Source organism: Carex rostrata, chromosome 12 (assembly GCF_964058835.1).
Source record: "Carex rostrata chromosome 12, lpCarRost1.2, whole genome shotgun sequence".
Lineage (NCBI taxonomy): Eukaryota > Viridiplantae > Streptophyta > Magnoliopsida > Poales > Cyperaceae > Carex > Carex rostrata.
The window spans coordinates 4,727,224-4,751,659 of NC_135929.1; the positions used below are offsets into that span (position 1 = coordinate 4,727,224).

Sequence of the window (24,436 nt, forward strand, 5' to 3'; positions counted from 1 at the left end):
TTTTCTAAAATATTTTCATTCAAGCAAAGTTAAACTTAAAAAAAAAATAATAGAGGTTCTGTTGCAATGCTAGCTAAAATATTTTCATTCAGCCGGTCAGCCCCATAAAAATCCTTCGTACGTAAACAGTGACAACGTTTTGATTATAATTACTCAGAAAACGTAAAAATAGTGTTACACCTAGGGCAAAGATCTCAATTACAAAACTCACAAGGTTAACTGATATTTCATATAATTAAAAACACATGTACAATGGCCCAAACCCTCTGTAATGAAGGCAAACAAAAATCATAAATATAAATTAACCCAAAAAATTCATGACTCAAGGATAGCACGTCCTAGGTTTTTTGCCAGAGCCAGTCGGATAGCAGCAAGTGCATTAGGCTTAAGTTCACCTCCATAAAAGTCAGGTCGTGACTTGGCCATGGATAGCTCCTGCAACTTGCCTAGCAATAGATTTGTCTCTGACACGCCCAGAAGAGGCCCACTTTTCCACTCGAGTAACTTCACCTGATTTATAGAGAGTAAATCAAACTACTTGAGCCAAGAATAATATTTTTTGTATTATTATTAATTTATTATGAATATAAGCGTGGATATTTTAATAAAGCGAAGTATAAAAGGTGCAGTGCAGCAGTATATTATCAATATCTTTTACATTGATCAAGTTAATTTCTGTTCTCGTGTTATTTTTTAGGATTATTGTGAAAAAAGATATCAATTATTTCTCCCGTGTACTGTACCAGAAAAACAACAGGATGAACCCCTGGTCAGCCGGTACTGGCACAAAATGATGGGTACATAAAGAGGACTCATAATTCACACCAGACTTACCGAGTCATGCAGAAGAGGAAGCCAGAATCGCTGTGGTGTTGAAGGATTTTTCATAAGCTGGGGAAAAATAAAAGTTAAAATTAATTTTTTTTCATGCAGATCATGTGAGATTTCGTAATATATTGTAAGAAAAACCACAAAATATTAAGGACAATGAGGCACCTGAACGAGTAATTCGGTACTCTTTTTACCAGCTTCTGTTGTCCTTCCATGACCAACTTGTTGCAAAGATTTTTTAAAATCACGATATCTATATTAAAAAAAAACCATCAATTTAAAAGTTCACACCTTGAAGAGAATAAAAAACATATGAAAACGACTCGAAGGGAATGGGCGAATACTTGTGAAGAAATTCGAGACCTCCAGCAATGCCAACATCTGAACCGAGCAATTCCATTAAACCTTCCCATTGCTGTCAGTTATTAAATTATAAGTATATATTTATAGGAAGCAAAACAACTATTAATAATTCTTTTCAAGTGTTCACCAAATGACTAGTTACGCTCAAACGAATATAACAACTGATTGCAGTCTTCCCAAAGATGCGCCCAAAAGAAAGAAAAGGAAAAGGAACAAACACAATTTCTGTTGCAGGGATCTGAGGTGCTCTATGGTAAATCCTTCATACTAAATTAATTAGTGTTGAAGGGCATATATGGAACGGAGAATGAAAGTAAATGCAAAATAGCACCACCTTGAAGCTATCATCAGAGAATGGCTTGCTGATATTATCAAATAGCTTATGCGCAATTTGACTAAGCCGAGTTTTGTCGCGAGACTGCTGAAACCAGTAAATCCCCAGTCCTTTATGCCCGTGTTTCCATTGGTACATTCCTGCCATCTGCCAAATTATTACATAAATGTGCAAGAACAATAAATATAAGGTCAAACAATCTCATAATTGGTTTCTTTTAACAAGAAATCCCCAATTCTGATTCTCTCAAAGGAATTTTCGAGCTGGAAATAAGCAATGACCAAACAATCCCCATACACTTGTTCTCTACTGACAATATGGAGCTTTTGTCTACTTTTGTTCATACATAACTTGTTTATATCCAATATCGTATACACCATTTTTCATTTTGAGTATAGCTCTGGTGGTGTTTTTGGGCATTCATTATGAAGCCCTTTCTATTAAGGCCACACAAAAGTTGAGGTATGAATATATCCAAGGGCAAGTCAAAATCTAGTATAGGAAAAAACACCACTACAAGGTATTGATATGATATGCCCAGTATGGGAGTACCTAGTACGCTAGCACAGACCTTGGATGGGATTGAGGTGAACTCAAGTTTTTCCATAGGTATATGGGAAAAAAAGATACAAAGAAAGGCGGGAGAGAGAGGTGTACCTTCATAATGTGGGTGCTAATGTTTGCCAGTTCATATAAATGGCAAATTTCCAAAGTCTGGTACCAAAGCAAGAATGAGAATCAAGCATAGGAAGTAAACAACATTTCAGTATTTTAGTCTAGCTTATACATTTTCTGCTTATATCTTCTGGTATAGTAGCGTTCAATTAATATTTTTAAAAGAAAAGTGGTAAAGTATACCACCTGCTTTGTTTTATTTCATGAAGTAGAGCATTCAATTAATATTTTTGAAAAGAATAATAGTAAAGTATACCACCTGCTTCCTTTTATTTCATGAGGTAGCATTCAATTATATTCACAAGTTTCAGGTGAACCATAGATAACTTTAAAAATGGACAAATTTAACCCTCCCAAAAGACATGACGATCTTTCAAAATGCCAATACTGGTTAAAATGCCCTAATTATTTGTTGCTTCTATCTGATTTCACAGTGAATTTAGTTATAATATGCGAAGGCATTTTAGCCAATTAATTGTGCTTTTCTAACAGCATTTGGAAAGGTATAAAATAATTTTCTTATTAGTGCTTAGAATAAACTTTTGAAGGTCAAATTATATATATCACATGACTGTATTAAACAACAACAAAAAATAATTACCTTAAGGACGGTGCGATAATTTTGCACAGGTTGCTTTAGAAGTAAAATCTCCAAGAGACCTCGACCTTGGTTTAAGCATGTCGAGAGATAAGCCGGAGCAACCTTAAAGGCAAGTAATAGAATAAGGTCAGGTAGGAATTCTAAATACCGCCATACAAAAGTTGGAGCTTATTCACAACAACAACTGCTTAAACCAAGGTTCACTCGAGCAAAACTAACTAGGTAAATTTGGTTGGCTTGAATTATATTTCAAACGGAGGTGGAAAGATGTTATTTGAGAACACCTCAAAGATATGAGGTCTTGCTGCGCAACTAGCAACAAAGCATTGATGAGTGTCAAAAAGGAATAGAAGTGACTCCTGGCGTAATGATGAAAATAAGTAACAACAAATTGAATTGAAGAGGCACTCTTATTTGGTTTCGGGTTTGGGAAGCTTACTTGCCAAGTCAAAGGATGAGAAGCCAATGCTTGAGCATAAACAAGCATGTAGAGCTCTCCTATGCTAGCACCGCCCAATTGGTACCTCTCCTCATTCAACAATCCATCAGTATATTCACTATTGGCTGTCAGCAAGTCCACAGCATGTGCAACTATCCTAATGTATCAAAAAAATAAGAAAATTACACTTCCATAATAAAATTGAAACACTACTTTACCTATGAGTTGCCTAATGCGATACATGAGGATAAACCATCATTAATAGAAACCGAAACAAAAAAAACATTAACTAGACTTGAGCCTTCAATATTAATTAGTGATGTTTCTGCAAAGAGTAGGCATTTGCTATCAAATTTTCTTTTTTCATTTCTGGCCCCCTCTTTTTGGATGATGTTCTAGCCTTAATGGTAAGCTAATTGGGAGAAGGAAATTTACCATGGTCCAAATGCTTTCAAGCAATCTGCTAAGACAATCTAAAGAAAACAAAAACAAAAACAAAAAAAAGTTGAAATCAAAATCTTGAAATATTAAACATCAAAATGAAACTACATAACAAATCCCTGAAGATTCCAAAGGATGATTAACAAGAATTTGTTCATTAAACTCAAAAGGCTAGCGTGAATCCAACTGAATTCTCAAATATCCAATATAGATATAAGAATGTAAGAAAGATTGAAAGCTTGAGTTGAAGCTAACCTCTGGATTTTCAGAAAGAATACCGACTAGAAGGCCCGTCAGTCCATTATTAGCTGATGGTTTCAGATGCATGCATTTCTCTGCTAGGTTGCTCATCCCTTCTAATCCCTGATTAATTATTGTTTTCCAAATTAAAAAGAAAAAAATATTCTAGAATGGCTAGGAAGTTTTGTTGCTCAGCAACCTAAATCATGCAATGCAGCTTCAGTTTAACCCAATTACCCTCACTAATGCAATTAGACACCCTAGAAGGCTAGAAGCTATAGAAATTGAAAAAGAAAAAATGGACACATATGGGTAGCATGCAACGGATTGTAATGCTGAAAATTGTCCCATATTGAAAACTTGTATCCCCGAACAACAACATAGTCACTGCATATGCTGGTTCAGACTTGTATGAGGTCTGCCTGGTCCAGTATGGGAAATACACAATAGGCACAGATATTCCTTTGTTGATCCCATGTCCATAACTATTGTATAATAGAAAAAGACCAAGAAAAAAATATCCAGAAATTTACATTTGTTAGAGGCCTTATATAAAGAAGGTGGGAGATAAACAGTTCCAACCAATGGCATGTTGCATCTGCAATATGTTTTGCATCTCCAAGTAATATATGAAGCAAATTGATTAAGCCATCTCGGGTTTTATGGTGGCTGCAATGTACCCAAAAAGGACTTGCCTCGAGACCGCTCACCTTGCCCCGCCATTTTTCCAAGCCCTAGACATGAAATCAATTTTTGACCTTTTGTAAACTTTACGGGCAAGTGGTTTGAATTTAGGAAAATTAACAGAACTAAGAGATTTGCAGTACTCTTCTCCATTAGCATTAAAGACAACCTTATGAAAAATTCAATCCAAAATCTGAACCAGGTTAATTAGAAAACATCCCATACTTCTGTGTAATTTATTGTGAAAATTTAGCAAAACAGACCACCAAATGCACATTTAATTTAATGTTTGTATAACAAATCTGTCCATACTTCAAAGTTTAATTGTGGATTACAAGTTCGCCTCAAGTGACTGAGTTGGAAATCCATTATTAATGGATTCCGTTACTATTTGGTTTACAGAATATGATTTTGTTGAACTAACAATTTTGCACGATAAGAGATGGTTCAATATATCAGAAGGGACTTTGTTTTGTAAAATACTTTAAAAACAGTAAAAAATATAAAAGCACAGTAAAAGACCTTTATATAATCATGTTTGGTCTGATAGCATATTCCTAATTTTCCATTTGGCAGATCGGGTCGCATACGGGGCATTTCAGAGACGAGAAGAACCACTGCCTCCACCAATCCATTCTCTGTCTGTCCAAGAGAGAGAATTAAATAGCCTGCAATGTTATGGAATAGTTTACCACATTCATTTAATTAAACTACAGCAACAAACCTCTCGCTTATCAAACTGATCAGGGTCGTAAGATCCATGTAGCCGCAAAAGCTTCACCTAAAAATCCAGCATAATAAGCTTGAGTTATCTCACCAACGAGCACCATCATAGAACTTGAGTACCAATTAAGTACCTTTCTAATATCTAACTTCCATCGAATTAAGGCTTAGAACCATTAGAAATTAAGATATGACCAGACAACTCCATAAGCGGAACTATCTTGCCAACAAGCACCATCATAGAATTTGAGTACCAGTTTTACCTTTTCCATATCTAATTTCCATCAAATTAAGGCTTAGAACCATTCAACATTAAGATATGGTCAAACAACTCCATAAGCTATGTCTATTTGTAATCCTTAGGGCTGGCACTGGCACCAATATGCCATGGCTAAAATTGTAGGAGCTTACCACCATATCAAGCCATCCCACTGCAAGTGCGGCAGCAAGTCCATTCCAGTAATCAGGTTCATTCTCAACCACCTACCAAAACAAACTTTCATTAAACAGCTCTAAAAAGCTTCAAAGAAAAGGAAGGAAAACAACATCACATATAGAAAACTCACCTGCAAGCTGGTGAGTTTTCTCTGAAGATTTGCGAGCTCTGCATGGACAGTAGACTCGGATTTGGACAAAAGGCTATCATATTCCTGCAAATTGTGAGTAAAGGACATAAAATAACACTTATATTATACCCTTCCTTTACTGATTTTCTTCAAATAAAAATAATGATTCCTCTCGATAAGCCTCAATCAATACACACTCTTTCTACACAAATCGGCTTAAAAAGTTTAGATTGGTGGTTGTGAAAGGATCCATAAGGGAGGTGTGCTTTTAACTTTTAATCCAATCTTTCACTGGTTTGCTTATTGGTATTTTTTTTTTAATTATCAGTATATACAACAGCAAAAAACACTGATGCATAACCCTATCTAATATAAGAGAGATGGCATTTAATGTTGCAAGACACAAAAATATCTTGCTTTTATATAATTTCCAAATATCTTCATCCTTGATTTCATACTTCTACGAAAATGGGTACTAAAAGTAGAATAGTCTGCAATATTTGTCATTTCGCAAGGATATAGTTGATTTTTCTTTTTAGGGGCACAAAGCAAAACCTTGCTCAAGAAAAAACCGATTTATAATATTTTAGGTTAGAGAAATAACATTACTTCTAACCAGTCAACAAGCCGCTCAGGAAGCCAGTTCAACATTTGCATATCTACATAAAATATCTCCATTAACTCCCATGCCGCCTTTGTACCAAATGGTTGCTCACGCTCCTGTGAGAGAATTGGTTTCCAAATGGAAATATAAAAGACATAGAATTTAGAAAAGATTCAGTGGTTGTATTAAGCCAAAATTATCCCTGAAACCGTGCAAGTATGGTCCGGTTTAACACCATATCACCTTAACTATACTTCAATTGAGCAATCAGTTATTATCTTGATCATCTGTGTTTGTTAACTCTCAATTGTGCTATAAACCTTTATATGCAACAATTACAAGCGAATCCAATATTCACCTCAATTCTATCCTAATCGAGCAATTTGGTCACCACCTTGCTTATTTTTACCTAAATTTGCTCTCAGTCATGAATAAAGCTGCCATCATCCTCAAATTTTCTCATTCGTAATTAGATTGTGCAGCAAGCAATAATTTGACCTGATCTTAACTCAACTATTTATCGCCTCGATTGTTCAACTTAGACTCAATATAACACAATTTTGCTCAGTTAGTCAAAAGCAAAAAAATTAAATCCCAAGTTAGATCGACTCAAATTAGATCTTAATTGGGCAATAACCACCAATCAGGTCAACTAGCCATGAAAAAAAATCAAGGAAAAAATGGCAACTTGTGAAAAACAGAACCAAATAATGGTGTTATCTAAATGTAAAGATGAAAATATGACCTTGAGAAAAGTTTTGGGGGCTTCTATTAATGAGCGAGGCAGTCTTGCAATGCCAAGCAACTCTCTTATGCTTTTACTGTACTCGAGAGTGTATTGCCACCTAAAATAAAAGTAAATAAAATAAAACTCTTAAATAAGAAATTGATTTATCAAAGGAAATACAAACAAGAAAAATTGCATTGCCGAAGAAAGGTCAAAATAAGTATTACCTTACCCCTTGTTCCTTACCCTTCTCTAACAAATACCAATCTAGGATGTTACAGAAATAGCGTCCAAAATAAAATAAACAAAAATTTTGGGCTTTCCTTCATCACGGCCAAGAAATAAAAATAAAAAGGGAAGGAAAGAAAGGCATTCCAGATTCATACCAGTAGGTAAGAGCTGGAGCTGACAGGTTATCCCCGGTTTCCATCTTTGCAAGGCTAATTTTTTTATCATGTAAAAATGCAAAGCTTTTGACTGACTCGTATGCAATTCTCCGTCTCTTATCTTCTCCTATATTTCCTTCTAATATTGCACCACCAAGTGTCACCTGTGGTAATCCAAAATGCTTCCAGGGATCAATTTATAGGTTTGTAGTTTCTTTTGGCAACGAGCCAACGAGTAAATATTCAAGTTTGGTGTAAATAGCTTGGTGTCAGTTTACTGCTGTACAGAAGAATTTAAAGGCTCTTATTTATTATATAACAAAAATGTGGTTACAAAAAACTTTCAGGTCATTTCATTTCCATAAGAGAGATTTGTCTTTCGGTTCAGGAAAATAAAAGGAGCACTAGTTTCAAGGGAAGAGTTTGTTCATCAAACATTCTTTTGAGCAGTTGAGCCTCACCTGCAATTCTACCCTTCATGATAGTCTTTCAGAATGGCAATTGAGTATTTGCAAATTAATTTTTTCCATTTGTTAAATATATTCTTAAAGAGGTTGACATCCGCGTCAGTACCTCCAGGCCAGCTTTCAATACACTCCATTTGCGGATGTGTGCCAGATGGCTTAGATTTCAAAAAAAAATTAAGGGACCTCTTCACAACTTTCATTTCTCGGAGTAAGAATGTTAAAATATGAAATATTACCTCGACTGCCTTCCCTCCAATCTCATCATCCTCGCTTACCATCTCCTCATCATGGTCCGGAGATGACCCGAGGCACGTGACATGGAGCAGGTTGCCACGTGACCAGGAGATGTGGATACGACGAAGAGGCGATCTCAGTCCATGCTGGAGAGGGTAAATCGGAGGTGGTTGACTGGACCCTTCCAGGGAGAAAGGAATCAGAGAGGCGGAGTCCGAGGGTATTCCGGGCATTCTTCACCAGAGCACGGAGCACTGAGCACTGAGAAAGGAGGGGTATTACCGTACTAGGGTTCGTGTGTCGTTATACCGAGGTTTTTAGGGTTTTGTGGACGGAGCCTGGTTTCAGTGGAGTGTTTGTGTAACTTGGGTTCGTGTTGTTGTCCCAACGATTCTGGCGGTTTTTGCTTTATCCTCGGAAACACAAACATTACGATTCCCTTACGTGAGATGGTTTATTCTGAAATTGTATATAAATGCACACGATGATTATTTTTTCATTTTGTGCAAGGTTCTAAATAGCGATTATAGCGGTATAGCGGGGAGATAAAAAAAAAAAACTATTGCGAATAGCGTAGCTATAGCGGAAGCTATCACACATAGCGATTTTTCCTTTTCAAACTTTATATTCTATATTTCTACTAATTATCAACATAATCAATATTAGAGAATTGATGTAACAACTAAATGACAACTAATCTAAGTCTATATTTTTTTATCAATTACACAAATAAGAAGGAAAAAAATCTAAAAAGTAACATTATTTAATAGTTTATACTTCATGGTATTACATATTATAATAGACAAAGAGCAATTAATTTTATAAGGTAAATGAAATCAATATACATATTTAAACATTTTATAATTATAATAATAATCAAAATAAGCTTTCAATTGAAACGAACGATAATAATTTTACAAATGAATACTATAAAAAGAGTAATCAAAATGAAGAATTAGTATTTGAATATTTCTCGATATATAATGATAGAATAAATTAAAAATAAAAATAGAAGCATATAGTTTGGTTTAGTATACTTATCGTAGAAGACCGTGTAGCATTAAAAATAAGAATAAAAGTACAGAAGTCCATATAAACTGCAAGAAAAAAAAACATGTAGCATAGCGGTAGCTATAACGGGTCTCATATAGCGGTCGTAGCTGAGTTAGCGCAATTTTATCTCATAACTTAGCGTTTATGGTCCGGAAAAGCTATAGCGTAGCTATAGCGCCGCTATAGCTAGCTATTTAGAACCCTGATTTTGTGTGATTAATAATATACATACGGTAACATATATACTACACATGTGACAAGCACAAAGGCTAAAAAAAAATTTGGTCGATTTAAAACAAACTACGTATTGCATAAAAAAAATATAGGGGGATTTCATGTATACGCTAAAAAAAAAGTTTCTCGGATTGATAATATTATTTATTTTTTCGAATTTCAAAAATTCACAAATTTACAATCTTTTCTGTCAAAACTCGTTTAAATTTATAAAGTTATTATTTTTCTGTAATAATATATATATATGTAGCACGTGTAATAAGTGTTCAATATTTAAGTTGACCAGTGTGCTCTTGTGAGAATAAATGATTAATTTCTATACATGTGATGCATATACAGTAACAATTATGTGTGTACTTTAGAGGAGAGAGGAGCGCGTGACCAAATCATGTCAAACTTCTAAACGTTAAATATTGAGGAGCTGAGGAGCGAAAGAGAAAGAAAGAAGAGAAATAAACTCTGTAATCAAATTATTCAAAATTTGCAACTCTCATATCGAAGTATAGAAAAGATTAACTATTTACGTTACCTCTCTTACTTTCTCTTCCCTCCGCCCTTCTCCCTCACATAAGTCAGAGAATTCAACTAATATCCAATCAATTGAACATTTGTACTTCTAGACAAAACGTTTGCGGTGCTAACTCCCCGTATTGTGGATAACAAATTAACTAGTACTTTGCATTGGAAAGGTGCACCTAAACTTCAGAGATAAATTATTTTGCAATTACTCGAAAATCTTTTTCTCTGAAGATAATAACCTTTGAATGAGATTACCGTAATATATACACATCAATCCATAATCCCTGTTATAAATCCATATCTCTATTTTAAAAATTCAAATATATATTTTAAACCATTAAATATGATTCTCATGTGAATATGTACTTGGAAATCAAATTTAACATATCTTTTTTTTAGAGATAAAAATGTGAAGATGTAACTTACCAACTGCCACTTAGTTGTCTAAAAAAGATCTCTATCCAGATTTTGAATTCATAACCTCCCACACAATGAGTGTTGCCTTTTACTCATAGGTCAAAGACTAATTTTTAAATTTAACATATTTTTTAAATAGATTGCGATTTTCTATCTTATCTAAACAAGTAGTAAAAAGTTATCAAAAAATCAAAAATGTAAAATTTGGTCAGTAAATATATTTTTATGCAAATAATCCTTAACGATTCAAATTATAGTGAAAAGGGTTTAGACTGAAAATTAAACTTCTGTATTTTGTTCTAATATTAAAACTATAGATCATTTAATCGTTCAATGTTCATTTGCATAGTGTGTGAACAGAGCCGATTATCTGACGGATATATCCGCTTCGAATCCAATACTGGATATGGATAATTACTTGGTATAGAGAAATAATTCGGATACTGGGTATAGAGAAATAATTCGGATACGGATAAATTCTGCGCGGGTGTAAACGGAGCGGATATCCGCATATATTCGGACCCGAAGTCAAAACCAGTTATGACCAGTTATATCAGGTTTGTTTCGTATGTTTTGCTTAGCGAGATATTATATAGAGGGCTCAACTTCCCTTTTCATTTTCATACTGGGACTAAGTTAAAGCATAGGAGTCCGGATTATTAAGTCAAGTCAACATTATTTAGTTGATCAAATATATAAACTGTTTTGTTTTCCATTTTACTTTTTTTTGTTCTGTTTTATTCTCTCCTTTTTAATTAATATTTGTATATTAAAGTTTATATAACTTAATTATCCGATAATTATTCGTTTTGTATCCGTATTTGTGAATTATCCGCTCTGTATCCGTATCCGTTTAAGGCGGATTTGGTTTTGAATTTTGACATCCATTTACCATCCGTATCCGCTAAATAAGATGTGGATATGGTATCAGCCTATGTTGCATGGATACGGATACGGCGATACGGCAATTTTAAAAAATCAAGGATACAATACGTTTATTTTATATATTATATTTTATTTATATTACTAACTTAACATTTATATTCTATAAATTAAACATAAAAAAAATGATGGATGTGTTAAGATAAAATAGTTCAAATATATATTAAATATGGATGCTACTAGGATTTAGCAACAAATGGAGAGTGGTGTGATGGTAAAGGGTCTTGGTTCTTGTTTCGCACGGCACAACCAGGGTTCGATTTTTGCTGCTGAATATATAATTTTTCCTCAACAATCGGTGTATGCGCGGTGTATAAGGTGTGTGGTGTATGTGGTCCACGGTCCTATTCTGCAAAAGTGTTGCTGGTGCAACAGTATCCTGACCGTATCCGGACGTGTCAGAACCTTATCGCAGCGAGTCAATCCGTATTTCCTCAACAATCAGTGTATGCGCGGTGTATAAGGTGTGTGGTGTATGTGGTCCACGATCCACGGTCCTATTCTGCAGAAGTGTTGCTAGTGCAGCAGTATCCTGACTGTATCCGGACGTGTCAGAACCTTATCGCAGCGAGTCAATCCGTATCCTTGACCGTATCAAGGGATTAAGGATACGTCACGTAGGCTGATATGCCAGCTGGCGTATCGTGGCTGTATCGGATGCGTATCGGTATCCGATACGGATACAGCGCCCAATGTGGAGTATCCAAGTAACATAGGTATCAGCACTATCTGCTCCGTTTTCATCCCTAAATTCACGAGACAAGATAATAGGAAGAAATAATACATGCAGATCCAATCACTTCATAACTTAGGTTAGACGAAGAAGTGAAAGATTGGGTAAGAGTTATAACCACATAATTAGTTCTAATTTCAATCGGTTTATTTCAGATTTGCATTTTCTTGAGATATCTCTTTCTGATCGTAAATATACATGGGCTCGATCTTCCACTTCTACTTCTTTCGCTTTGTTAGATAGGTTTTTTTGTTCCATCGAATGGGAAAGGAAATTTGGGTCTTATATTTTGTCTTCTTTTCCTCGAGTCTATTCTGATCATTCTCCACTCTTGTTAACTATTGGCGTAGATACAGTTGGTAGGACCTTTAATTTTAAATTTGATAGGGCTTGGTTGAAGGAAGAAGGTTTTTTAGATAGGCTTGAACAATGGTGGACTGAGAGTGTGATTATAAGTAACATAGGAGAAAATGAGATTTATGAAATCGGTGGAGTAGTTCACTATTATCAAAAAAACAAAAAGAAAGCTTTTGTGTAGGTAAAATGAGATTGCAAAAAACTGAGACACTGTCAGGGGAATAATCATCAAATTAACTATATCCAATTAGGCACTGTTCGGCCGCCCACTGAGGGGAATGGGTATAGGAATAGGATTTGTAAAAATTTGAACTGATTTTCACTGTTCACGTGGAAATTTTTTTTTTATTAAAATAATTAAAAAAATTCATTGAGGGCCTGTTCGACGGAGACTTGGGAATAGGAATAGGAATAAGAACGGGAAATTTTGAACTGAAAAATTACTGTTCCCGTGGGAAAAAAAAATTCAATCTGAGTGAATTTGTTTTTTTCCACATGAACAGTAAATGCCGAACAGGCCCTGAATTTTTTTTTTCCCACGTGAATAGTAACATCTTGGTTTACGCCGAACAGGTCCTTAGTGATTTCTTTTACCTGGGTGCCCAGTACAGTATAATTCCTGCACTAGTCCAATCTGGAAATGACATTAAAATGATTCCTTCTACCAGTACAGAATAATTCTTCAAGAAATAACCATCCAATCAGGAAGACGCACAAAACTGATTGTTGTTAAGTTCATAAAATACAATACATTCAAGAAATGAAAAGCTCAAATCGACCAATAAATTTCAATGAACCCTCAATTTCTAACATTCACAGTGAGGCTAATGTACTTAATGATCAAAATTTTAATTTCCAATCTTGCAGGGTCAGACTGGAAAAATCTCACACACCCACAATTTAAATCCCAAATAGGAGGTCAAGTGCCTTAGACATAACAGACTTGGCAGGAGCAGCAACATTTCCCACCATACGGGTCCCGTTGACAGTGGCTGTATTAGTCTTGCCTCTAGTAGCAGGAGTCTTCAAAGGCAACGAAACCATGAAGCCGTTTTGACCTGATTTGTTTTGGTTGAGCCTCTCATTTAAAATTTTCTTTTGCATATGATCGACTGGTTTTACACCAATTATTAAAGAACTGCTGATCTGAGTGTTGTTTTTTGCGAGGGCCCTTCTTGCATCGTACCGGCTCTACACAAAGTAATTGCTTGTTTATCATTAATGCATATCAAGGCTGATAAGGTAATAAACCAAACTAGGGGTGAAAACGGGTCGGTTATTATCTGCCCGTATCTAGATCCGTATTCAAATTTTTGCGGATTAAGATATTCTGACACAAATAGTCTGTGGATACAGACATGGATACAGTTTTGGTTTTGAAAAGCGGATACAAATACGGATAATTATCCGTATCCGTACAAATAGACATCCGAAAACTGTAAAAACCGATCTGTATCCATATCCGTTTAATATCCGGTCCGCATCCGTATCCATATTTGAAAAGTAAAAGCGGATACGACTATGGTTTTACAACTATCCAGTCCGTATCTGATCTATTTTCACCCCTAAACCAAACAACACGAGCAACTTTCATGTCTGATGCAAGTACTTCCAAGCCCTAATTGGACTAGATGAAATGAAGGATTATCCGACAGAACTGTGGTACCATTTTGGTCAGACCCTGTGCTATCTGTTGAATGATACTGTAAGGAATACCAGACAGATGGAATTTGCAATTAAAGGCAACTTAAGATAAGACTGCTCAAGTCAGAGTACCTGGGAAAAAACAGGAGGTAAAGAGCAAAAAGAAGCCTCAAATGAAGTTCAATTGCACAGTGGAGAGTTAACCAGGTTTAAATTGGCTTCAGACCATTCTCAGTTAAATTTGGGTTCATGATGAGGAGAGCAATACCTTACAAAAAAAAAATTCTAACATAAAAAGAGATTATGACCAGTACCTGGTACAAAATGTGCATCCAATTAGCATCCCTGGGGCCACTTATATGCTTTAGTATAACCCCGCATTTCTCGAATTCCCTCAACACAAGATTAGTATCGCTTGGATAGAACCTACAAAATGGTCACAACTTCTTTTACAAAGTGAATTCAGCTAAAACAACTGTTCTTTTAGCCAACTCAACTAGTAATTATAATCCAATTTAGCTGCTCTGTTAACTAGTTGTGCAACTATAAAATATATTAAGAATAGAAAACTCAGCTCGTCAAAGTTTCTACACAAATGTATGCAATTAGAGCAAAAATATCCTAACTATTCAAGTAGCTTAACCTCCTACGCATTTACAATAATAAGGTAAATTAGAGTACTTGGATATGCTCAGATAAATGAACACGCACCCAAACACAGTGATCCATTCCTCCTCATCGGGACCTCCATTCGGCACATCATCTCTGCTCAGCTCAACCCTCTTCAAACCCCTATCGAACGCGGATTGCACAATCAACGGCCCAGTTTCAACCACGCCATCCATTGGTGACCCCGGCCCTTTACCTTTATCTAAACTCCCAGATCCACTCGCCTCCTCCAACCTAGCCCTGAAGGAAGTAGGCATGGAAGGAGAGGAGAGAGAAGGTGACCTGGAGAAGGATCTGACAGGTGGGGTCCAGCTGGAGGGTGACGCATGGTCAGGGTGATCAGGGGAGAGGTCGCCGGATGTAGCGCGGTCGTCAAGGGTAAACATCGGCGGTGGCGGCGGATCGGCGGCGGTGGAGGTGGAGGAAGTCGGGATGCGTGAGTGGTGGCGGGAGGAGGAGGAGCAGATAGGCGAGGCGAGGTCTTGGTAGAAGGGAGAGAGGCGAGTGGTGGCGGCGCGGCGACGGGAGGAGGCTGGTGAAGGAGTGGATGCCTTATTCATGGCTTCGTTTGTACTTGTTCGAAAAATCTGAAGAAGTTGAAGGTTTGGAGAGAAGAATCTAGTTTTGAATCGGTTATCAGCAATTGGAGAGATAATATATTTATTTTGGAGGGGTTTTGGAGATTCGAAAACCTGAGAGCGGGTTTTGGGTTTTTTCAAGTTGCCGCCTTGGAGCTCGCTCACTTGCTTGCCTGCCTTCTCAGTTCTCTCTCACAGAAAGAACGAAAGAGAGATCGGGAAGCGCGGCTTGCGGATTGTTAAAGAAATTCAGATACTTTGTTTTGCTACACCTACTTACCTAGCGGGCGTGAGAACAACGCAACTCCGAGCTCGTTAGTTGTTTTGGAGTCTGGACTTGCGATTCGGGGCAACCAAATTAGTGATTGGCAGCTCGTTAAGCTAGTTTGTTTCTTTTTTGGGCTGGGTTATGTATGGATTCGACAATTCGAGTTGCTCTTTTGTGAGTTGCAGGATGACTCATATACTGCCGTCCGCCTACTACATGCTGTCTTTTATAAGTTGGAGACCAGGTCAGCCAGCCTGATTTTAATAACCAGGCATTTGATCTGAACCATTCCCGTGATACGCATACAGACCCTCGTTACCATCCATTTTTAGATAGCAGGGCAATTATATATGTATGCGTCGTGTTCTCCAAAGTCCATGACTGAAAACCAACTTTTACTGCTGCTCCTAATTCTAGAATTAATATTGAATTCAAACTAATGGTTGAGAAATAGAGATAAATGAGCAGAAACAATAATAAAAAAAATGATAAAAGAAAGATGAATTTCATTCAGTCCCATTGTTTGCCTCTCGTGCAAGGAGATGATCAGATCAACATATATTTAGGGGTAGAACAAACTGGCTCGGTCCGAGTTAGACCCTAGCTCAGCTTGTTAATTTTGGACCGAGCTACAATCGAGTGAGCTGGACCTAGAACATTTGAACTAAAACCTCAGCTTGAAATCACGACAATTCAGCCCAAACTAGCTCACGAGTTGACAATCTGGCTCGCCGAGTTTGACTAGATGTTGTTTTAAAAAGAAATAAATTTTTTAAATCGAACTGAACCGAGCTAGATAGTATTAGATACACAAATTCATAAAAAATCACAAATTGACAAGCTTGACCCCAATTTAAACTTGTTTTTTATTCTAAACCGAGCTAGTGACGAACTGACTCAGTTCGTTAATAGCCCGATCCAATAACGAATGAGCTGTTAGTGAACGAGTTAGATGCAAGTCACAATCGAGCCAAAAGCTACGAGTTTTTTTTTCCACCCCTGCATATATTGATGATTCGATCTGTTGGAGAAGAATCTAACGCAGCTATCATCTCCATTTTATAAGAATTCGTTCTCTCCATTTGTCATTAAAGGGTAAAGCTCAAATATTCTACCAAAAAATGGGCAAAGCCCAAACAAAAGAAAGAAAAAAAAATGTAGCCTAATCATCAGCAAGCCCAAACAACAACAAGCCCACCTTAACAGTTCCAATATGCAATTTATTCTCTAATATTCTCTGATAATATGAAACTTAGTAGAGAACAATTTGGAATATTCACAGTATGAAAAGCAGCTAAACAACAAAAGGAAAAAAGATTCCATTGTATAATTATGAAGCACAATTTAATGAGACGTGTTAATGCCCCAAGTCGCATGCGGAAGCCCAAAGTAAGCTCATGCTTAATAAGAAGGAACCCAAAATTTAGCAATTAAATGTATGAAATTGATAAGAGATACAATCTAGTCAGGTTCTTGTTAAAAGTACAGTAAGAACAAAATAACTCAGCTTCACAAACCATGTAGAAATTGCAATTCTGGACTGAAAAAATAAAAATAAAACATTAAATATAGAGTTTAAAATTCTTACCCTGCTAGCACTTAAGATTATAGTATATTTCAAGGAGCTAGGTTCATGAATTCTGCTTAATCAATCTACTGTTTTAATTTTGGTGACTGTCTGGCTTTCTAATAAAGAAACAAGGAATTACTTGATGCACTAAAAAATATGATGCGGAAGTAATCAAGCTTAATACCGCAAAAATGATTACAATAGTCGCAATTTTCCAGTAACTGAATCTACGTCTGCTTTCTTTCCTACAAGAAACAACACACAAAAATAAAGATGGTTTAAGACATAATAATTAAAAGGCAAAAAAGGATAAGATAGTTCATGCCCACTATTAAGTTTCAAAAAGAAGGCGCAAGCTACTCCTTCCACACTTGATTTTGATAAAAGAAAAAATAGAACTAATGAGTTTGAAAGAAATTGTATTATAGTACTTTTAGAATTCCTTTTTAAGAAGGGTTAAAAAGAGAGAGTAATTATAGTAGGAACCTGGTCCAATGGCAAGCACCGTTTTCGACCCAGATCGTACCTTTGTTTCAACAAAAAAAAATGAAAGAATTAATGAAATGAAATTCACATGCCGCTATAAAAATACAGTTTGTAGTAAAAAAAGGCTACCAAGAGAGAGTTCACTTTGAAGTTGGGACAGAAACAGTACCATTTAATATCACCAGTATCAAACATCTGGCATATAATTTTAATTGGCAAAAAAAATCTATATACCAGCATCGAACATCTGGCATATATATATTTATTTGTATTCTTTCTTTTAGAAGATTATTATATGTTTATTGCCGTGGGGGGGGGGAGGGTACCTGAGTACGCCCAGCATCTGAGACGACAAAAGTTGGAAGCCCACATCTATCTGCCATTTCCTTCAACTTGTTCCTAACATAAGTAATAATAAATTATAACAAGATAAGAATACATTAAAATGAGAAATTTAAACCCCTGCAAAATGAGAAATTTCACACCACATCCCTCCAAAATTACTCCTTTATAGCCATGTCATGGAGACAGTGAACAAGCCCACTAAAGTAAACGGGAAGCAGAAATATAGCAGTTTCCATGTCCTTGTATGGGTAAAGGAGATATTTCTCATTTCACAAGGGAATGTCAAGTGATTGTAGGACTTAGTATGTATACATCTCTTGCTGGTTCTTGCACGATACAACAATTTTTGCTTGACCGAACTGCTCCCACTGTCTCAGTAGAGATCGATTTCTGCATAAGAAACCAAATTTAAAGATGAAAAACGGATTTTTAAGCAAGTAATATCTTTGTTTGTTGATATTTTATTTTCTCGAATAAATTAGGTCAAGTGACCATTTTCAAAGAAATAATAATAGACGATAAAAACTGTTTGTAGAATTCATATCAAGTTTAAAAGGCTTTAGTTAGGCTAAAATCAACCTGAGTTAATAATTGAGCAAAAACGCCCAAGAAAAGATGGATAATAACTGGCATGGTCCGGATACAAGCCAGTACCATCCTGCATACCAGTAAAATCAGAATCCAGAATCTGTTGGTGATGCATACTTCTAAAAATCATTTTTGCCCCAAGTTATTCACTTTTGAATTGATTTTAGACAGAGAAATAAACTAAGTTACAAGAGGAAGATGCCTATACCATTCAAACGAAACCTCAATAAACAGAAAAGAGAAGGAAAAGAAAAAAGAAAAAAACCTTTGCGACAGTTCTGCATACAACCCAGTCGCAGCATCTACAAATCACAAATACACAAGTAGATATTAGCAAAGTAAATTTTCATATATATATAACCAAAGAGCAAAAGACTAGTCGATTAATTTAACTGCTAACGCTTCAAAAATCGTGCAATGCTTACGGGCACATTGAGAGGCTATCTTTCCTGCTCCCATCTTCAAATCCTGTCGAACTACTAAAACCACCTTGAGCTCCTCTCCAGTGGCACCTGAAGACAAGGATTCGGATTGCTTCCTGGATAAAGCGGGAGGCATACTGGAGTTGTCCTTTGACGCGCCTCTACTGAAGAAGGAGAAGTCGACGAACAATCCGAAAAGAAAGCCGATTACCACTCCTGGGAGGAAATTCTCTGGCCTTAAACTCATCGCCAGCCATGGCTCGTCGCTCTTTGCAGAGAGAATTTAAGAAAACAAAAGGAAAAAAAAAAAAGTGAACTGAAACGAGTAAAAAAGAGATTATAAAAGAGATGTTCTGTAAGAGGATGAAAAAGTAGAAATTGAATAGAATGATCATAGAGAAGATGTACTAGCTTCCCGTGTGGTTAATGGATACCTTGTTGCTGCTGCTTCTGGATAGATTTCTCTTAGGATTGTGCATCCTTCTTTTGAGTTGTAACATTTTTTTCACGGAAGAGAAGGGAAGAGGTTTAATGACGGCTAATTACATTGAAACCCTTCAAACTCCTCTTATTTATGTACAGGCTCTCTTAACTAAATAATTTCCTATTGGTGAGACCCCTAAGCTCGAACTTTTTTTAAAAACCATCACAAAACATTAAAAATACAGGAAACCAACTTGATTTCAGAAATGCAATCAAGAATTAGAAAAACCATCAGGACCAAACTCCATGTTCCATATTGGATTTTAAAAACCGAATATAAACCTCAGTATTCAGGCTGCATCCATTTTGATTTGTTATTCTCATACAATGTCACAGAAAATCCAAAAATGAATTTCGGTTTGGAGAATTTTGGTTTGAAGAGGAACGTTTCGGTTAGAATAAACTTCAACTGCAAACTGGAAACCGAAACCTTAGAAAAAACGAACTTTGAAACTTGGTTTGAGAATTCAAAAAACCGAAATCCTAATTTGGTTTGACCAAAAACAATCTGAACTTGAAACTCGGTTTTTCCCAAAAAAAATCCAAAATATAAAATAAAAGAATAATCATTTCTGTACCCGCGCTACAGTACCCGCATTTAGAGGAATAATGCATTATGGTCCCCACTAATTATATTGTGTCCACTAATTATTATTCTTAAAATATATTATATAGTCTCAACTAATTATTATTCTAAAATTCCAGCAGCACCCTTTCAAAGCCTCGGCACTAATTCCGCGTCAATATTTCTCTAACAAAAATAGTTGGCCTCATAAAAATAAATATTTCAGTGCATAGATATAAATATTTTCAATACTTAGATATTAATATTTTCAGTGTCATATGTAAAAAGAGGAGGGATCTAATTACAACATTATGACAGTTTAGGTCCCCACAAGCAGTTATGTAAAAATTATAACATTATTTACTATATAGATATAAATACTTGTGTTCTTTGAACTATATACTTCAAGATTTGACTATTAATATTAAAAAAAAAGTTATAGATATGGAACGATTGCGTCCCCACAAGCAATCATGGCATTTTAGGTGCGGATACGACGTTAAAAATTTCAAAAAAAGGTGCGGGTACGATTATTTAAAAATAATTAATTTATCATTTACATTGTTTACTATATAGATATAAATACTTGTGTTCTTTGAACTATATACTTCAAGATTTGACTATTAATATTTTAAAATAAAGTTACAGATCTGGAACAGTTGCGGTCCCCACAAGTAATTATGGCAGTTTAGGTGCGAGTACGACATCATAAATTTCAAAAAAAAATGCGGATACGATTATTTAAAAATAATTAATTTATCATTTACATTGTTTACTGAATATGTATAAATATTTGTGTTCTTTGGACTACATACTTCAAAATTTGACTATTAATATTAAAAAAAAGTTACAGATCTGAAGTGCAGTTATGACAGTTTGGTCCTCACAAACAGTTATGACAGTTTAGGTACGGATACTGTAGCGCGGTACTCATATCAGCTTCCAAAATAAAAATAAATTTAAAACCGAACTTGAAAATCGGTTTGAGAACTTATAAACCGAAGTCCAAGTTTGGTTTGCCTTTTATTTTTATTTTTTAATTGAGACGGGTATATTTGTGTAACCATTCGTGCAGTGCAGAATACCAAGATTTATGTTCGATTTTCAAAATTCAATACGGAACATGAAGTTGATTCTGATATTTTTCTAAAATTTCCTGCAATCAAATTGGTTTTCTATATTTTCAATGTTTCGTGATGGTTTTTAAAAAAAAAATTATGTAAAGTCATACAAGTACATAAATTCCAAAGATTTAAATAGCGTTTATCGTATCATGGCTAAAAAAATAACGCTATACGCATATAAGCACAGAATAGCGCGCTACAGTGCTGATAACGTCATAAATTTTATAATATGAAAATACTATAACAGTGTGCTATTTACAACTTTGATAAACTCACAAGAATTTATTTTTCTTTGGAGTACACAAACTCTAATGAGTTACAAAAAATTTGCATGACGCACAAAAATTGCTGTTACCTCCGTGATTGCTCTATTGCAAGGTGCGTAACACGGCCTAGACGTTTAATGAATTTTGGACTGATTATTTATTTTTATTTTTTTTATGAAGGAATAGAAGTCTAGTGTCTACTGTCTAGATATGTATTGAACTTGTAAATATTACACCGGTTTTTGTTTAGAAAACCGTCTGAATACAAATTGCTTTAACTCAAAAGATTTGACTTTGCAGTGTTCTGATGTGGTGAGGAAAACAAAGACTACGGAAAAAATAGAAAAATAAATTAGTACTGTCTGAGGGCAGCAGCAGCAAGCTTCTTCAGGTTGATTGCCAAAAAAAAAAAAAGCAACCTCTTGAGGAATTATATCATGTTATCAGATAATGCAAAGATGGATCAGATCATGGCGTTCGTGGAGAACAGCGTGCTGACTAGCACTGTTCCGAATTGAAATTAAGCTACCAACAACGGTCGCAGCGGACATAAATCTGCTGTTATTCCAAAGTAACAAGAGGAACCTGTTATTTAGATCCCAACCATTCAAATTTTTTCATGTGGGAATCTCAAAGAAAAAAAGTTCTTGTGTGAATCTCAACGAAGATCAACGGTTTGGTTGAGATCAGAATAACAGCAGATTTATTTCCTCAATGATATACTGGGTACACAAGGACTCTCACCTCAATGCAAGTAAATTAGTTACAGTTGGTGCTGACAAATCATATCAGAAGTTCATAAATAGTTGAAATTGAACACATGCTTTATCAGTTACATTATTTCCACGAATGAATGAAGTGAAGAATATTTTGCTTTTGAGCTACTGCTAATTACTGGGTGTGCTACTCATAAAAAAAATAAAAAATAAACCCATCCCAAAATTACAGTCGATTCAATTAGACCCAGTTCACTCGCTTTACTGGGCTGAGATCGGGACACTATGCAACACCACGGTTTCGACCGTGAGTCCCGGTCCAAAACCAAAAAGAACTCCCCACTCAAGCCCCTCTCCGGTGGTAGCCTTGCCTTCCTCAGCCGACCGCCTTCTCATCTCGTCTAGGATGAAAAGTACACATGCACTGGACATGTTGCCATACTCGCTCAAAATGTGCCTAGTCGCAAGCATTTTCTCCTTTTTAAGTTGAAGCTTAGCCTCCACCTGGTCTAGGATTGCCGGGCCTCCGGGGTGCGCTGCCCAGAAGATCGAGTTCCAATCAGATATACCTGCAAATTAAGTCATGTATATATATTAGAAATATTAAATTCAGGAGTAATTAAGACTTCAGCACATGACTTTTAGTGTATATATATACACCATTTTTGGAATCTAATGATTAGTTGATTTGCACATACCTATTGGAGTGAAAGCCTCGACAAGACTCTTCTCGATGTTCTTGGAGATCAACCCTGGTACATCTTTGAGGAGATGGAAGGTGAGACCCACTTCGCGAAGGTGACCATCTATCGCCCCCTCTGAGTCAGGCAGGATGGTCTGTTGAGCCGATACCAGCTGGAACAATGGGTGCTCTATGGTGGGGTCAGGATCCGCACCAACTATAAGAGCAGCTGCACCATCACCGAAGAGTGCTTGCCCAACTAACGAATCAAGGTGCGATTCTGAGGGGCCACGAAAGGTGACAGCAGTGATCTCCGAGCAAATCACCAACACTCGGGCTCCACGGTTGTTCTCAGCAAGGTCCTTGGCCATGCGAAGAACAGTGCCTCCGGCAAAGCATCCTTGTTGGTACATCATGAAACGTTTAACAGACGGACGGAGACCTAGGAGCTTGGTGACTTGGTAGTCGGCACCTGGCATGTCAACACCACTGGTGGTGCAGAAGATCAGGTGCGTGATCTTCGACTTCGGCTGGCCCCACTCCTTGATGGCTTTGACTGCAGCCACCTTTCCAAGTTTTGGAACCTCGTGGACAACAATGTCTTGGCGTGCGTCTATTGACGGAGCCATGTAAGCACACATATTGGGGTTCTCATTTAAAATCTCCTCGGACAAGTGCATGTATCTTTTCTTAATCATTGACTTGTCGCCTGAAATAAGAAAATTAGCAAAAAATTTATGTCTCATTAGACAATGACAAACCATCACATGTTCATTTTTTTTTATTTAAAAAAAAAACAGAAAAGAAGATGAATGTCTCATCTGTTAAGATTTAACAAATCACACTTACACATCCGCTTGAACTTTTCTTTCAGCTCAGTCATATGCTCGCTCTTGGTGATGCGAAAGTAGTAATCAGGATAGTCGGCCTGAAGCACACAGTTGGTCGGTGTGGCTGTACCGATGGCTAATATGGTGGCTGGGCCCTGTGCGCGCTGTGCCTGTCTAATTTCTTCCACACTGGCCATGATCAGTTGGTCCTTTTCCTAAGCCTTGAACAAAGAAATGGAGCTTGGTATGTAACTCCTGTCTGGTCACTGAGAGGAATTGACAATGTTTTAGAAATAACAGAACTTGTATGTTGTAGTGGTGAGAAGTGAAGCGATGGAACGCAGGATTTATAGGAGAGGTCGGAAAGATGATCGATAGCTGGTTCAAAAGAAGGTTGGTGCTTCCTGGAGGCCATGTCGGTCACAGAAACCGGCAGTTGCCACTTGCCAAAGGTAGGTGAACATTTTGAAGTATGGCAAATTTGAAGAGACCTACCTAGCGATGCTGTTTTGACTTGACTTCCGCGCGCATACCCAATGTTGCTTAATTTTCAACTGTAACAAAATATGTAATATTAATTAATGTATTGACGGAGACTTGTAGAAGGAAAAAATACGTATAGCAGTCCGC

General features: G+C 36.3%; 4 protein-coding genes across 5 annotated transcripts; all 4 read right to left on the reverse strand.

Annotated features, from left to right (window-relative positions):
- Positions 1-122: 122 nt before the first annotated feature.
- Positions 123-8,681, reverse strand: LOC144562777 (nuclear pore complex Nup85-like protein). 2 transcript variants are annotated; one of them, XM_078312051.1, is made up of 19 exons: positions 8,318-8,681; positions 7,615-7,778; positions 7,247-7,346; positions 6,507-6,617; positions 5,898-5,981; positions 5,743-5,814; positions 5,333-5,389; positions 5,131-5,250; positions 4,458-4,658; positions 3,940-4,047; positions 3,679-3,716; positions 3,244-3,400; positions 2,805-2,906; positions 2,186-2,242; positions 1,529-1,675; positions 1,176-1,246; positions 997-1,084; positions 835-891; positions 123-510 (listed from the first exon to the last, which is right to left on the reverse strand). In XM_078312051.1, the coding sequence occupies exons 1-19, from the start codon at positions 8,546-8,548 to the stop codon at positions 316-318; spliced, it is 2,160 nt and encodes a 719-aa protein (XP_078168177.1). In that variant the 5' UTR covers positions 8,549-8,681; the 3' UTR covers positions 123-315. The 2 variants fall into 2 exon arrangements, 1 of the variants encoding a protein (XP_078168177.1); XR_013514205.1 differs by having other exon boundaries at positions 379-510; positions 744-891.
- A 4,521-nt stretch (positions 8,682-13,202) lies between these two features.
- On the reverse strand, positions 13,203-15,644 carry LOC144563146 (nuclear pore complex protein NUP35-like). Its single transcript, XM_078312553.1, has 3 exons — positions 14,926-15,644; positions 14,529-14,640; positions 13,203-13,761 (listed from the first exon to the last, which is right to left on the reverse strand). Exons 1-3 carry the CDS (start codon positions 15,441-15,443, stop codon positions 13,471-13,473), a joined length of 921 nt encoding a protein of 306 aa, XP_078168679.1. The 5' UTR covers positions 15,444-15,644; the 3' UTR covers positions 13,203-13,470.
- A 1,385-nt stretch (positions 15,645-17,029) lies between these two features.
- On the reverse strand, positions 17,030-19,680 carry LOC144563144 (Peptidyl-tRNA hydrolase II (PTH2) family protein). Its single transcript, XM_078312552.1, has 7 exons — positions 19,575-19,680; positions 19,144-19,408; positions 18,984-19,020; positions 18,443-18,520; positions 18,112-18,184; positions 17,786-17,825; positions 17,030-17,544 (listed from the first exon to the last, which is right to left on the reverse strand). Exons 1-7 carry the CDS (start codon positions 19,638-19,640, stop codon positions 17,495-17,497), a joined length of 609 nt encoding a protein of 202 aa, XP_078168678.1. The 5' UTR covers positions 19,641-19,680; the 3' UTR covers positions 17,030-17,494.
- A 2,735-nt stretch (positions 19,681-22,415) lies between these two features.
- Positions 22,416-24,092, reverse strand: LOC144563217 (chalcone synthase). Its single transcript, XM_078312648.1, has 3 exons — positions 23,826-24,092; positions 22,993-23,685; positions 22,416-22,863 (listed from the first exon to the last, which is right to left on the reverse strand). Exons 1-3 carry the CDS (start codon positions 24,001-24,003, stop codon positions 22,556-22,558), a joined length of 1,179 nt encoding a protein of 392 aa, XP_078168774.1. The 5' UTR covers positions 24,004-24,092; the 3' UTR covers positions 22,416-22,555.
- Positions 24,093-24,436: the final 344 nt, after the last annotated feature.

Excerpts from the sequence above, each read along its gene's own strand:
- LOC144563146 (XM_078312553.1), bottom strand. The coding sequence starts at position 15,443 with ATGAATAAGGCATCCACTCCTTCACCAGCCTCCTCCCGTCGCCGCGCC. Across the intron at positions 14,641-14,925 it reads GAATGGATCACTGTGTTTGG|GTTCTATCCAAGCGATACTA; the intron begins GTGCGTGTTCAT and ends ACCATTTTGTAG. Across the intron at positions 13,762-14,528 it reads GGATGCACATTTTGTACCAG|AGCCGGTACGATGCAAGAAG; the intron begins GTACTGGTCATA and ends TACTTTGTGTAG.
- LOC144563144 (XM_078312552.1), bottom strand. The coding sequence starts at position 19,640 with ATGTTACAACTCAAAAGAAGGATGCACAATCCTAAGAGAAATCTATCC. Across the intron at positions 18,521-18,983 it reads TATGCAGAACTGTCGCAAAG|AAATCGATCTCTACTGAGAC; the intron begins GTTTTTTTCTTT and ends TTTCTTATGCAG. Across the intron at positions 17,826-18,111 it reads CAGATGCTGGGCGTACTCAG|GTACGATCTGGGTCGAAAAC; the intron begins GTACCCTCCCCC and ends GTTGAAACAAAG.
- LOC144562777 (XM_078312051.1), bottom strand. The coding sequence starts at position 8,548 with ATGCCCGGAATACCCTCGGACTCCGCCTCTCTGATTCCTTTCTCCCTG. Across the intron at positions 5,251-5,332 it reads ATCAGTTTGATAAGCGAGAG|ACAGAGAATGGATTGGTGGA; the intron begins GTTTGTTGCTGT and ends TCTCTTGGACAG. Across the intron at positions 4,659-5,130 it reads CCAAACATGATTATATAAAG|GGCTTGGAAAAATGGCGGGG; the intron begins GTCTTTTACTGT and ends TTTCATGTCTAG.
- LOC144563217 (XM_078312648.1), bottom strand. The coding sequence starts at position 24,003 with ATGGCCAGTGTGGAAGAAATTAGACAGGCACAGCGCGCACAGGGCCCA. Across the intron at positions 23,686-23,825 it reads AGAAAAGTTCAAGCGGATGT|GCGACAAGTCAATGATTAAG; the intron begins GTAAGTGTGATT and ends TTCTTATTTCAG. Across the intron at positions 22,864-22,992 it reads CGAGGCTTTCACTCCAATAG|GTATATCTGATTGGAACTCG; the intron begins GTATGTGCAAAT and ends CTTAATTTGCAG.